General features: G+C 51.6%; 8 protein-coding genes across 8 annotated transcripts; 1 reads left to right on the forward strand and 7 right to left on the reverse strand.

Annotated features, from left to right (window-relative positions):
• Nucleotides 1-111: 111 nt before the first annotated feature.
• On the reverse strand, nucleotides 112-2,550 carry NIP1 (translation initiation factor eIF3 core subunit c; the record flags this gene model as incomplete). Its single annotated transcript, NM_211385.1, has 1 exon — nucleotides 112-2,550. The coding sequence occupies one exon, from the start codon at nucleotides 2,548-2,550 to the stop codon at nucleotides 112-114; it is 2,439 nt and encodes an 812-aa protein (NP_986323.1).
• A 1,749-nt stretch (nucleotides 2,551-4,299) lies between these two features.
• Nucleotides 4,300-5,223, reverse strand: BGL2 (glucan 1,3-beta-glucosidase; the record flags this gene model as incomplete). The annotated part of the gene is made up of 1 exon (NM_211386.2): nucleotides 4,300-5,223. The coding sequence occupies one exon, from the start codon at nucleotides 5,221-5,223 to the stop codon at nucleotides 4,300-4,302; it is 924 nt and encodes a 307-aa protein (NP_986324.2).
• Nucleotides 5,224-5,416: 193 nt separating this feature from the next.
• On the reverse strand, nucleotides 5,417-6,691 carry AGOS_AGL342C (RNA methyltransferase; the record flags this gene model as incomplete). Its single annotated transcript, NM_211387.1, has 1 exon — nucleotides 5,417-6,691. The coding sequence occupies one exon, from the start codon at nucleotides 6,689-6,691 to the stop codon at nucleotides 5,417-5,419; it is 1,275 nt and encodes a 424-aa protein (NP_986325.1).
• A 225-nt stretch (nucleotides 6,692-6,916) lies between these two features.
• Nucleotides 6,917-7,486, reverse strand: GLC8 (PP1-complex regulatory subunit GLC8; the record flags this gene model as incomplete). Its single annotated transcript, NM_211388.1, has 1 exon — nucleotides 6,917-7,486. One exon carries the CDS (start codon nucleotides 7,484-7,486, stop codon nucleotides 6,917-6,919), a length of 570 nt encoding a protein of 189 aa, NP_986326.1.
• Nucleotides 7,487-7,894: 408 nt separating this feature from the next.
• ERV29 lies at nucleotides 7,895-8,815 on the reverse strand (the record flags this gene model as incomplete). Its single annotated transcript, NM_211389.1, has 1 exon — nucleotides 7,895-8,815. The coding sequence occupies one exon, from the start codon at nucleotides 8,813-8,815 to the stop codon at nucleotides 7,895-7,897; it is 921 nt and encodes a 306-aa protein (NP_986327.1).
• A 439-nt stretch (nucleotides 8,816-9,254) lies between these two features.
• On the reverse strand, nucleotides 9,255-10,547 carry ZUO1 (zuotin; the record flags this gene model as incomplete). The annotated part of the gene is made up of 1 exon (NM_211390.1): nucleotides 9,255-10,547. The coding sequence occupies one exon, from the start codon at nucleotides 10,545-10,547 to the stop codon at nucleotides 9,255-9,257; it is 1,293 nt and encodes a 430-aa protein (NP_986328.1).
• A 189-nt stretch (nucleotides 10,548-10,736) lies between these two features.
• ELP6 (Elongator subunit ELP6) lies at nucleotides 10,737-11,549 on the forward strand (the record flags this gene model as incomplete). Its single annotated transcript, NM_211391.1, has 1 exon — nucleotides 10,737-11,549. One exon carries the CDS (start codon nucleotides 10,737-10,739, stop codon nucleotides 11,547-11,549), a length of 813 nt encoding a protein of 270 aa, NP_986329.1.
• A 68-nt stretch (nucleotides 11,550-11,617) lies between these two features.
• Nucleotides 11,618-13,363, reverse strand: TGL3 (bifunctional triglyceride lipase/lysophosphatidylethanolamine acyltransferase; the record flags this gene model as incomplete). Its single annotated transcript, NM_211392.1, has 1 exon — nucleotides 11,618-13,363. The coding sequence occupies one exon, from the start codon at nucleotides 13,361-13,363 to the stop codon at nucleotides 11,618-11,620; it is 1,746 nt and encodes a 581-aa protein (NP_986330.1).
• Between the last annotated feature and the right edge of the window lie 29 nt (nucleotides 13,364-13,392).

Below are 13,392 nucleotides of genomic sequence, written 5' to 3' on the forward strand. Positions count from 1 at the left end.
CTAGCAATGTATTTCTAGATGCTCAATCGTATCTTAGTCTGAATAAACAATATAATGTACACGATATCTTGTATTTAACGGCAGGATTACACAGAACAACTCCTAAAAGAGTTATTGACGTTGTGAAACGTTGTTGAGACGCTCACTCTGGTATTTTGTTTCCTTGGTCAACTTGATGGCAACCTCCTCTAGCTTCGTTATCTCATCACCCTTGTCAAAGATGAGCATTTCCTTGGCTTCATTTAGAGAACCCTTGATATTAATTGTGTTCTCCAGCGTTTGGATCACACTGATAACCTGTTCGGTTGGTAGGCTGAAGAGCTCCGACAGCTTCTGAACGGAAAGCTTGGTGTAGAATCTCTTGTATGTGAAAATGTAAGTCTTCAAGGACTCTATTTGTATTCTCTCAGCCAACTGCTCAAGGACTTTCTCCATCTTGTCACCTAGTAAGGTCCACGTCGAGATGGAACGTAGGTAGTTAATACACTGCGCCCAGTTACCTCTCTGCATAGCTTTGGCAGCATGGATAACATGGTCTCTCAAAGTTTCTGGAGGACCCTGGAAGCTGGATTTTTCATAATGCTCTAGAGCACGGCGGATGGATTTTTGAGAGTATGGGATTCTTTTCACCTTGATCCCCGAGTAGAATGCAGCCATGTGTGGAATCTCAATCAGTAGGGAGCAAGTCATGAAAACAGCATCGATCAAATCCAAGTTGATGTGTTGGTGGAAAGGTAGACATAGCATTTCCGTTGGAGTGACTGTACCGTTGCTGCTGATGTTATTGGAAACTCTCTGCAAAGATTGCTGCCCCATGATATCCCGAAGATGAGACGCAGTAGAGACCTCGTTCAAAATCTGGTGACAATCTTCAACCAAACATAGTTTGAATGCAGCTAGACCAAGTTGTACCACAACTCTGTTGAACAAGATCTGGATGGTTGGATCCTGGGAATTGATAGAGTTTCTCACGTTTGACTGAACAAGCATCTCCTTTGCCTTAGAGAACTGGTTGTTCAATGCATAGTAATAGATCTGGTACAACGTGGCACGCCTCTTCAACATCTCTTGTTCCGATGACACAACAGTACACAAAGTGTTGACCAGCTTGAAGTTGTAGTCTGGGTCATCAGAGTAGGTGATGTACTTGGAAGAGGAGTTTGCTGGAACACTGGCCCATGCAGCACGCTCAACAATGTCCACTAGCTTGGAGGTCTTATAGTAGATATGGTCTAGTCTTCTGACGAAAGAGCGACATAGGTGCTTAGAGGCAGTGTCTTCTGGAAGGACCTTCTCAAGATATAGTTGAGATCTCAAAATTAGATTGTAGACCGATTGTTCGTCCCGTAGTCTGTCCAAGTAGTCACTAGAGTGAGGGTCGGTGTTTAGTAAAGATTTGTTAAATTCATCATCAAGTCTCTCAACGAAAGTGAAGACGGAGCCCAAGATCATTCTCACACCATTTTCGTTTGGTTGTGGCTCTTCTTCAATGAATTCATTCCGTGGTGCCAACTCAGTAACGTGGTAGCTCTCAATGTTTGCCTCTAGCAACTCCAACAAGGACGTCACATTGTTGTGGGAAGCCTTCCATTGCTCCAAAGGTTGGTAGGCCAAGTTGGCACATGCATCAAATCTAATGGGGATAAGGTTCAAGTACGCAATAATAGATTCGTATGGAGACTTAGAAATACTGACCAGCTCTTCCATTGTCTTAATCTGAGCTTGGATATCAGTACCCTTCTTACCTCTGGAATCAATAACAATACGCAGAGCGCTGAAAAAGTCAGAAGGCGAGCTCACTATTGCAGACCTGTCGGCCACCTTTCTGCCCATGAGGGTCAAGTCAGATGCATCGAAATCGCGCGCCTGACCAAACTCAACAGTTGAGTCCTTCTCGAAAGCTTCTGGATGCTGACGGAACTTCGCCAATAGTTCCTCATTTTCACGTGCAATTTTCCTCACTCTCTGCTTCACGGTGTTGTAAGCCTTCGCTACTATCTTGTTTTTGATCTCTGCTTGCGAGGTCTCGGCAACCAGGTCCTCGACTTGCGCCACCACCCTTACAAAGACATTAGGCGTGCCCATGTTTTGTTGCTGCGCCTTCACCAACAACTTGGTGGCGCTTTCAAACTCGGAAAGGATCGTCGTCCAGTCCTGCGTCATTTCCGCAGCATCGATCTTGTTGTAGGTGTTGTTTAGCTCGTCGAGTAGCTTGTCGCGCGCAGACTTCACCACCTTCTTTCCTTCGTCGTCAGACTCGTCAGACGAGTCTGCATTGCCTTTCAAGAAACGGCTCGCACCGCTTCCGCCTGGCGCTCCGCCCTTACGGAACTGCGGCTTCTTGAACCAGTCGGGCCCATACGGTTTGCCGTCGGAATCATCATCTGATTCCGCGCTCTCGGATTCTGAATCATTGAAGAAAGAGTCATCAGACACTACCTCTTCTTCCGAAGAGCTCATAAGCTCCTCCTCGGACGACGTCAACAGTTCCTCATCCTCACTCGAGGACGCTGTATCGTAGTGGTACCCACGGGAGAAAAAACGCGACATGATGGCTGCTAGTTACTGACTAATTACGGCGATCTTTTAACAAACTCAATCTTCCGCAAGCCCAGATGGTAAAACTAGTCTTAGGGGTCCAACAACCAACTTCGAGGCTATTCGATAGCAAGTGATGCGTTCAAGTCTACTGTTTACTTAGCTTAAAGTGTATTTAACAGAAAATTTTTCACCAAGAGGAACGTCGGTGCCAAAATCATCACGTGATACATAGTCACATGAAACGGGCTCCATTACAGCCCATCTCGATAGAATAATGAACTGCTACATCTAACAGCGTTGCGTACAGAATCAACAAGTGCCGTCTTTTGATGGGGGTCAGCAGCTTTTAGCTCAAAATTGTGTGGCACCACTAAACTGTACCCTTTATGGACCTGCGGTGAGTACAATGTAAGGACACTCAGCCTGGTCTTCAATGAAGGAAAGGCGAGTTTACGTAGCCCAGTTAAAGCCAAAATTAAGAGATATCCTTGTAAATCGTACGGTGTGTCGTCCTGCGGCAGTGCGGAATGGCCAGATCAGGTATGGAGCGGGATACTACTAACTTCTGTAGACAAGACATCCATCCATCGGCACTGATCAACTTACTTTCCCAGTAAGGGTGTTTTAACAAAGCTATAGTCACATCCCAGTTTATCATTGATGGCTACCCAGCAAGAGCAGATCAACATGGAGCTCTTATATAGATCCTCGACATATTCAGGTACCGAATAGTGCGACGTTACCGGTGCGACGTTACCGATGCCATAATGCGGTGTTCGAATGTACAGAAGTACGCAGGGAGATAGCACGTGATCAGATCAACCAAACGAAATCCTGAGTGGACAATGGATCATTGGTCGGTTGTTCGGGCCCGTGGACTAGGTTTAAACTCACGATACAATTCTGCGACGTCCTACTGCAGAATATAACAAGTTCCGAGTAACTGGGGGGAGCTCAGTTCACAGTAGCGAAACACAGAAAGATAGCTTTAAAACCCCCAATTTATACGTCACTCACTGGCTACTTGGCGCATGTACTAGATATGCGTTAGCAACTGTTAGCTGTCACCAGGTCTGACCGGGGTAACTCGCGTAGAGCAGGTTCCAGAATTGAGGATGTGCTGTAGAAAAATATACCAGGACCCATAATGGCCAGCATCACTAACTCTAGGTGTATATTAGGGCTCCTCTTGGAAGTCATTGCTGGATTTGCTGCTGGGGCGGTGGTACTAGTAGCTTCATTAATATGCTAGCGTGCACGTGACGTTTTGAACATGCGTGTCGGTGAAAAGTCCCGAAATATTAGAAGAGTACTTACTGGAATGCATACATGGTCACCACAGTGTGTGCGGGCGATTCGAGTATCACGGCGCACGTGTAAACGCTGGCTCCAATTAGCCAAACTGTCAGCGTAGCTCGTCAAAACCACCATTATGCGGCCCAGTTACCTCTTTTATGCCCCTGTCTGTTTCATGCAACCGCATGCTACCTGGTGTCGGACTTTACTAACAGTTTACATTAGGCAGAAAGTGTTTCCTTAGGCAGAAAGTGTTACATTAGTCAAGTATAGTAGCTTATCCCATGTTGGTTACGCCACGCGGCTTGCCATTCAAAGGATGTGTCGATAGCGCAGCGCGGGGACCCGCTCCGAGACAAGAGCGGTGCTGTTTGGACTAAGGTATATGGCGAAGGATATAGTTTAAAGATACTTAAAAAGGGTTATATTTTTTTATCTAATACCACCATTAGTGCGACAACATTAGTCACAGCTCAAGTTGAACTTGGGCTTTCTGTCGGCGGTAAAAACACCCCAGTGCTTTTCGACATCGCTGATACCGGAGGTGTCTGGCTTCCAGTCCTCGTCGAATGCCTCAAAGACAATGGTGTTAATGCCCCAAGAACGCATAGCGCAGATTCCCTCCTTCCAGAATTGCTTAGCGTTCTCCAAAGATGGCTGAGAAGTCTCGAAGCTGCTACCCTCGGTTGGCCAGCCGGTCTCACCGACATAGAACGAGATGTCGCTCGAGCCCTTGACGGTCTGGACGGTCTGCAGAGCTTGCATGATGTCATCAAAGAAGGAGTACGAGGCGTTCTGCATTGTCTGTCCCTGCCAGTAGGAGAAGGCGTTGGCCATGACAAGGTCGGAGGCCTCGATGACTGGGCGCGAGCGGCCGTCGACAATAACGTTCCAGGAGTCAACAGTTCCCACAGGCTTGCCCGAGAAGCTGTTTCCGTTGATGTCCTTGATGTCCTTGACGAAGTTGCGGACTTCGTTGATCCGCTTGGCTAGGTCCTCAGCCGGCATGTCGTCACGGTATAGGGCCTCGGAGCCAACTAGGAAGCCGCGCACCGTGTCCGACTTGATCCATGGCAAGTAGGTCTTGAGCGCATCCTTCTCCATCGAAAAGTGAGCGTCGTCGTCTGGCCAGACACCGACCCATAGCTTGAAGCCAGCACGGTCCGCAGCAGGACCCAAGAACTGCAACGTGTTGCAGTCAGAGGTAGAGTAGACTTTGACCGTGTCCGTGTAGGGGCGCAAGGCCTCGAAGTCGTCGAGGTAGTCCTGAGTGTACTTGCAGGTACCGTCGTGCTTCTTCACACCTAGGTTGAAGGCCAAATCGCCCATAGCGTGTACAGACGAGGCACCAAGCAGAGCTGCGGAAACAGTGGCAGAGAAACGCATAGCTAACGAGTGATGGTGAGTTAGTCTGGCTAAAGTGGCTTGTACTGGAGAAACGACAGAGAGGGACAAATATATGTAATACCAGGTCAGCGCCATCTGCCGGAGGAAAAAGAAATGTGCCGCGTGTCCCCGGCACCTTCCTTAATTTAGAAGCATTATCTATCACGTGAATATCACGTGAAACACGTTAAGCCTACAGAGAGCTATTGACGGGTGGCTCGGACCACGTAGGCACTGAGTATGTAGCTAAGGTGGCCAACGCAACCATGCAGCTGTCCTCGATGCAGATATAGCCCTCCGGGGCGCCGGGCAGGTCGAGCCGGCCATCAAAGAGGTCGTGCGCGCCGGAGGCTCCGTCGAACTGGTCCTTGGTCTGCTGAAATTTGTCGGAGAGATGTTTCCACTTGCCGAAGACCAGGAGGAGGTTCGCGGGCTGGACGGACGGCTGCTCATGAAGCTCCTCGAGCGACGGCTTTATGATTTTCTGCACGTGCGGGATCTTGGAGTCCAGGCGGACACTGGACTGTGCGGCAGGGTCAAAGAAGAAATCCGCGCTGTTAACCCAGAGCGACTGCGTGTAGCCGCCGGCAAAGCCGGCGCCCAGGAAGATGTCGGCGAAGGTGCGTGCAACACGGACGCTGTATCCGTATGCAGCATTGGCACCAGAGTAGTCGCCGTAGGCCTCTGCCGGCGAGACGACATTCTTATTAACAGTGTCTACTGTCACACGGACGTTGACCGGCACCTGCTGGCTTCGCAGCTCAAGCATAGTGTCCTTGCCTATGTTGATGTACTTGGTGCGTGTTGATGGCTTTTTGGCCGCCGCGGGCTTCGCCATGTTGACCGAGAGGCCCTCTCTGTAGCGACCCTGGTCCGTTTGCAGGTGCCGCATGAATGGCAGCGCCGACAGCCGGGGCAGTTTCGCAGCGCAATTAAAATAGCTGCTGTACTTCTTTTTGAACACGGACGAAACCAGGTATCGTGGGGTCACAAAATACTGTAGCAGTGTTGCAATCAGCATGGCGCCGCTCAGCCGGCTGGCAGATTTCTTGTTGCTTGTTTCCGTCTTCTCGGTTACGTCTTCGAATTTGATCTTGCGCTTGCGAGGTTCCAGTTCTGAAGCAGCCAAATGCGGTGCGGCCGCATCCGTGTCGGTGCCCAGGTCGAGCACGACGATCTCGCCGACGTTAAATAGAGTCGCAGCCTTTGCTATCTGGTACAGGGCGTGAGTCACCTGCTCCAGGTTCGCGCAGTTATCCAGTATGCTTGTTGGTATGCACAGAGTGTAGTTTAGCGTTTTGGAGGACACCTTAAGGACCTTCTTGGGTCTCTTTGGCCGGGCGGCTGGCTTCGAAGCCTTCTGCGCTTTTTTATTGACTTTGCTCGCTGCAGGCTTAAGCACAGCCTTTTTCTTCGCCTGGGCCACAGGGTCCGCCTCCGCGCGGCTTGAGCGACGTTTAGGAGGCATGGTAAGCTGCGATAGACGTCTTCCCGGATCTGTGCGTTGCGTGCTCTAGCTCATCGCATGCGATTTCAGGCTCGGTGATGCAATCTCGGAAAATTTTCTCCACAACGTGCAGAACGATTAATGTCTGACTGAATACTACACTGGCCACGCCCGCTACATAAGCGCTTATATAGACTACAGGTAGCTCCACGATACTCTAGCAGCTGTATATGTTAGCTTAGCAGGCTACTCTTCTTCATCTTCACTCAGCTGCCGGTTACTGAACGCCTCTCTGACGTTGTAATGCTTGCGGCGCAGCTCCTCGAAGCGGCGGCGCTGCGCAGCCTGGTCATCGTCCGCTTCCTGGCTGCCTTCGGGCTCGCCGTTCTGCGCGACCGGCGGCACCGGGACACTGTACTCGGGGTCGCCCAGAGTAAAGTTCTCGAGGTCGCCGTCGTCGTCGTCGTCGTCATCATGCTTGTAGTATTCGCCTTCAGGGTCGATAGCGCCCTGGTACGGCGTCTTGGGCTCGTCCACATGTATATCCTGGAACTGCTGCTTCGTGAGCTCGTTCTGGTCGAGGTTCTGCTGGTTCCATTGCAACCGCTCTTCGTCGTGCATCCGTTTGAGCTGCAGCGTGTCCTTCGGCACGCCGTGTGCGCCATTATGCAGGTCGCTGCTGCGTCTGGTGGTCATCTGTGCGTTGAGCCGTGTGTTCTTCAGCACTTGCTGCCGGAACTCGGTCACGGATTCAGGCTCCGCGTTATGCGTCTCCTGTTCATGCGGAGAAAGAGGGTTTTTCAGAATGCCGCCCATAGCGATTGTGACTATTCTAGGTCTGCGTTACTCAACGGTGGTGAACGACTAATTGGTCTGGGTTCCACTACAGGGGAGTTTCTCTGCATTCGGAGGTTCCCTATTTAAATGTCGCATGTGCCATTACCCGGTCGCGGTTCACCCCTTACAGGAGGCATGCGCCATGGCAATCAGTGGTCGCAGATACCGTAAACGCACTATATTCGCTCATTGGCCTATTACATATACCAGTAGCACGAGGTAGAACATGTGTAAATATATAATCTTTGTCCTGAGGGGTTGGATACAGCCGCGTCGGCACTCGGTCCGGAAGATTCTGGATAGGTGGATCCAATGAAACGTAATACCATTAAATATGCATTGTGGCGCCACAGGCGGCCGCACAGGTTGTAAGCGTCGGTGGGACAATCAGTAGATCTTTTTCTTCTCGTCAAACGAGATGGTGCCGGCGCCGGTGTTCAGGACTAGAAGCAGGCCACCGATGATGTTTAGGTTTTGGTAGAACTCGTACTTCAAGAAGTCTCTCTTGGCATAGCCGTACAACCAGTAGTTATTGAGAGTGACGTTGTAAAAGGTGAGGATCAGGCAAAGAATGATGGAGGCAAACTTGGTCTTGTAGCCGACGGCGATGCACACGGTGCCCGCGATGGTGAGGAACACAGTCAACCAGCTCTTGCCGAAGGTAAAGGTCACAAACATAAGAACTATGAGTATGCGGCCGGCAAGCAGGATGTAGCCCTTGGTGCGGCCGTCCCTGCTGGTTAGCTCCGGCAGCATGCCGAATGTGATGCGCTTCTGCACGATGGAGTCACCGAAGGTAATCAGCAACCCGCCGATTACGCTGAAATTCCGCAACACGAAGGAGGTGCCGGAGAACAGCCCGTACACAAATCCCTGGGAGATGATACACGCGCATAGGATCGCAGTCGCATACAGCTGCTGCTTGCGCAGCAGGATCATCGTGGCCCCCACCATCATCAGCACCGCGACCACCATCAAAAACAGCACTACGAAAACTCGGGGGTAGCGCCGGTAGTAGGATAGAAACGACACCTGCTCCGGCCATTGCGACAGAATCCGGATCGAGTCTTCGTAGAACGTGGCCACAATAAAAAACCGCGCAATCAGCGGTGTGTACGGCACGAACCGCTGCACCAGCGGGTGGTCCGTCACGTCCTCTATGCGCTTCGCAAATCGCTCGAACTTCTGGAACAGCTCTGAGCTGCGCCCGCGAGCCCCCGTGGACCCCATATTGCTCGTATATGGACTGTTGGAGAACGTCTGCCCCCCGGGTGCCATTGCGTTGTAGTTATGGCCTCTGTACGACATAACTTGTGTGGATTCGATGTTGCTGAACTGCACTTGACCTTTGCTGTCTCTGAATCTTCCGCAATTGAGTACCTATTGCTTCCTGATCTGTAGATGAACGCTAAAATGTGCTACTTGATCCGGCAAAGCGCTTTATCCTACTCCGTGAATTTCCAAGCTCCTAGACTCCAGCAAACACTTGTCAAGATCGGCCTTATATTCACATATTATTCGCTGTTCAGAGGCTCCCTGAAAAAAATTGGGCGGGCACATATATCCTCTGTGGGGTATGGGTGAACTAGCCGCTAATGGCCACGCACGCAATGAGCCATGCTCAGCTATTGCCTGGTACCTGGCGGGCAAGGTACGGGCTTATTGGACGGCTGGAACACGGAACTGTAGTGGTTGGTACAAGTTGCTCTGTGCCCGTGGCGGTGGCTGTCTATAGGTATGTAGATGTCTACAAAAAGTAGGATAGCAGGGACGCGGGCAGCTTGCCGGCGTCGGCAAGGCCCTTGGCGGCGCCCTGCAGGGCGGCCTTAGCGTCGGCCTTAATGCTCTCAACAAGTTCGCCGAGTTGCTCATCCTCAAGGGCATCAACAATGTGGCCGACCTGCTCATCGATGGCGGCGGCGCTAGCGGCGTCGCCAAAGTACTCAGCGTCCTTGGGCGCGTTCCGGATCGCACGCTTGTTCTTTTTCTTGGCGGCTTTGGCGGCCTCCTTGGCCTTTTTCTTGTCGGCCTTGGCGGCAGCGGCGTTTGCAGCGGCAGCCTCGGCGGCAGCCTTGGCCTCGGCCTCTGCCTTGGCCTTGGCCTCGGCCTCTGCGCGGGCGCCGGCCTCGCGCTCCCACTTGCGGCGCTCCTTCTCGCGCTTCTCGGCCTCCTTGAAGGTCTTGATACGTGGGTCCTCGGACATGGCGCGCTCGACCAGTTTGGCAAGACGGGCGTTATCAGCCGTCTTCTTCTTGTTTCTGGCAGCAATGTTCTTGCGCTCGATGTAACGCTTGTGGTCTCTGTTCGACGAGTCGTCTGGGACCTCCTCGTCAAGAAACTCGAACGATCTCCAGGAGTCGAATCTGTTCCAGAAACTGTAGAACTTCTCGACCTCCTCCTTGGAGGACTCGATAGTGCCCAGGCTAGGCACCGGCTGCTTCTTCGAGAAGCGCGCCTCGGCCTCAAACACAGGGCCCCAGCCCTCGAAGAAGTCCACGTGAGAGCCCTTCTTTGGTGGCTGGACGTCAGCGTTGAAGTCGCACGAGTCAAACTGCGCGCGCTTGACAGGGTCCGTCAGGGTCTCGAAGGCCTTCTGGATGATCTTGAAGAAGTTATCCTCCTCCAAAGAGGCACCGGCGGCGGACTTCTTGTCGGGGTGGTGTTTTAGGACCTGCTTTCTGTGCGCTTTGATGATCTGCGCTTGTGTAGCCTTGTAGCGCAGCTTGGACAGACCCATGGCGGCATACAGATCCGCGGACTTCCAGTCTCTGGCCTCTAGCGTCAAGAGGTCTTCATCCACAAGCTCCTCGTCGAAAAGTAGCTCATCAGGGTCGACGTTTGAGTCCTCGACTTGCTTAACGTTTTGCTCGGCTTGGAGCTTCTCAAATTCGGACCAAGTATGGTTTCTCAAAATTCTCTGCGCGTGGTGCAGGAAGTGCTTCCCGACAGGTTCAATTGGCCGTCTCACAGGCTCGGATAGCTTAGCATCCTTGGCTGCAGCTATGGTAATGTCACCGGTTAAAGCAGGTAGGGAGATCATAGCAAAAATGTGTTCTATAGTTTGTGGTTTATAGCGTAACTGCTGTAGATGAGTTGAAAATTTTTTCAGCAAGTTCTCGGGGCGATGCCATGCCCAGCCAGGGATACACCCTTAGTAGATAGAACTCCTTCGGGTGGTATTACTGTCGCATTAGCAGCGTACTACACTCTGAACTTCTGACTTAGAGAGATGACTGGCCAGAGACAGGATTTACTAGTATTCAGCGATCAGAGTGTAATATCGCGTCGGTTACTGCAGGATGGAATGCACCATCTAATAATGGTACCTCATCGGCTTGGTACCTCTCCAAGGTGGCTAATAAGCGCATTAGCCGAGGCTTTTATATTTGGGACGCCTGTATCTCTCAATGAACAGCAATCCGCGGCTGCGAAGGCCCAGCGGCCGCACAATACGGAGGCCACAAGAGGGCCTGCGGTAACCGTGGCATCCTTCATGCACGATGCAGCGCACTATCAAAACGTGTTCAGTAAGCTGAAACTGCCTTCTCAGGCTGTGCGTATAGTGGATGTGTTCACAGACCTGGTAAAGCAAAACATAGGCAAACCTGGTGCAGCGGTGTTGGAGCGTCTCTTAGAAAGCATACCAGACCAGCGCAATGGCGGTATAATCATAGAGCAACCTGAGGTACTACTGTCTCTGTTTCGCTTGACGAGTGATGAGCTTCACCTAAACTTCATCAACCCTTTAATGAAGAAATGCGCTGTGCTGGTCGTCGTGACATCGGTGGATGGCTTCGACGGCGGTGATTATGAGCGTGCATCCAAAGATGCCATAGAGTTCATGCGGTTTCCGACAGCCGCATTTCACAAGAGCATTGCAGTGCTTTCTTTACGTCCATTGGATACAGGCAGGGCGAAGGACGTGACTGGCATTTTGCAGGTCACGCAGGGAGGGTCGCTGGAGGAGAGCGATGTGCATGTTGTGGAGAATGAGTACCTCTTCCACGTTCAGAAAGAAAGTATAAAATTGTTTTACCGATAAAGGTGCTATATACCTGGCCGGTACACGCTTATAGACGATGGCTCGTTCCCAGGCATATGTGGAACTGATCACGCCATGATACTGCTCCTCCTCTGCCTGATAATATCATCCAATGTATACTCAACAGCGCAGCGCGTTTTTACCAAAGACAAAACCGGCCAGCAGCTTTGTTCGCCACACCGAATCCAATATGGAATATTGTCCAATTGCCCCTCAATCACCCTACTGATACTTAATGACTTTAGTTTTGGCACTATAGTGACTTCAGTAGCGCTTCTCGGTATTTTCTCGTCGATGGCAAACTTTTGAATCCAGTGAGAAAGTAGGCCTAGGTTGCCCAGTACGTCCACGCGGTGTCGAAGTTCCAGCGTTAATATGTGCTTTAGTTTGCGTTCTATGTGGTATTTCAGCTTGAAGGCCAAGGGTTCAACATCCTCCAAGTTGAAAAGGTTCTTTGGTGAGAGAGAGCCCAGGTCATATCTCGGATACGATTTGTAGTAGTAGTACTTCGATGTCCTGATCTCGTGCTTCAAGTCGCCCATAACTAGTGGCGCAAGGTAGGGCCTGGCCAATGACACAATGAAGTTATTCACATTGAAAAGTTCCGTCAGGCGGGTATAAGGCGATGCTACCAGCCCCGTGGCGATGACATTCTGAGGGGCCATGAATGTAACGTGCTTGTCTGACGGTAGATAGTCAATTATTTCATTTTGCAGGTTCTTGCACAGCAATTTGGTGTCGCTGGATGCCACATCCGAACCCAAACTGCAGTCAATGGCAGACGATATGAGTACGTTAGGAGTAGTCACGTAATTGAGCAGAATAGGACAGACGTTGCGATCCGTCGGGTGGACGACGATGTTCAGAATCTTACCCGTGCGCTGAAATGCCTCCTCAAACGTCTGGTCCTTCACAATGTTCTTCTTCACGTACTGGATGAAGAGGTTCACGTCCTTGGAAATGCTCTTGTGCACCACGTTCTGTATGAGCGTCCCTAGGCTCAGGTTCTGGTCGATGTTCCCATAGCCGCATTTTTTGAGCAGTGTGATGTCCTCCTTGATCATCTCCAGCAGCCGGTCTCCCGTGAAGACTTCCTCCAGCTCATCGTTCGTCATGGTCGTGCACAGACTCGCAATGCACGCGCCCATCGAGCTGCCGCTGATGATGTTTGGCAACAGACGCTGCAGCAGGAAGCCCTTGATGACCCCCAGGTGGTACAGCCCGAACAACGACCCGCCCTGCAGCACCAGCGCCGTGGTGCCCAGCGACAGCTTGCACCGCTGGAAAAAGGACAGCGGAACCAGTCGCGACTCGCTCATAAAGTGCAGGCATTCCAGCACCTTGTCCAGGTACAGCTCGACCAGCAGCTTCGTGCCGCACAGCGACTTCGTGAACAGGCGCTTGTCCAGGATCCCCGCGAAGTTCCGCAGCATCGCAGGCCCCACCGTCGAGAACTTCTGCATCAGCAGTCCCAGGTCCTCGTCGTCTAGCGCCTCCGTGATGATCCCGTACTGGTTTAGCACCGAGTTGAAGTCGTACCGCTTCGACACGAAGTTCCTCCGCCACAGGTCCGCCCCGGTGATCTCGTCCACCACCCGCGCCTTCTCGATCCACTCTTCGAACGTCGTGCACCGGTCCAGCTCGGCAATTGCGTTGTGGTACATTGTCCGCGACATGGGCCGCAGCGACACAAAGAACTTCCGCACCCAGAACGCCAGGATGTCCACCACCACCTGTAGCACTTCCCACACTGTCTTCGGAATATGATTCAGCAGCGCATATAACACCACCAGTAGATACCTCTTCACCCACATCGCCTAATATGGTACTCCGCGAACAACTG

This window comes from Eremothecium gossypii, chromosome VII (genome assembly GCF_000091025.4).
Source record: "Eremothecium gossypii ATCC 10895 chromosome VII, complete sequence".
NCBI lineage: Eukaryota > Fungi > Ascomycota > Saccharomycetes > Saccharomycetales > Saccharomycetaceae > Eremothecium > Eremothecium gossypii.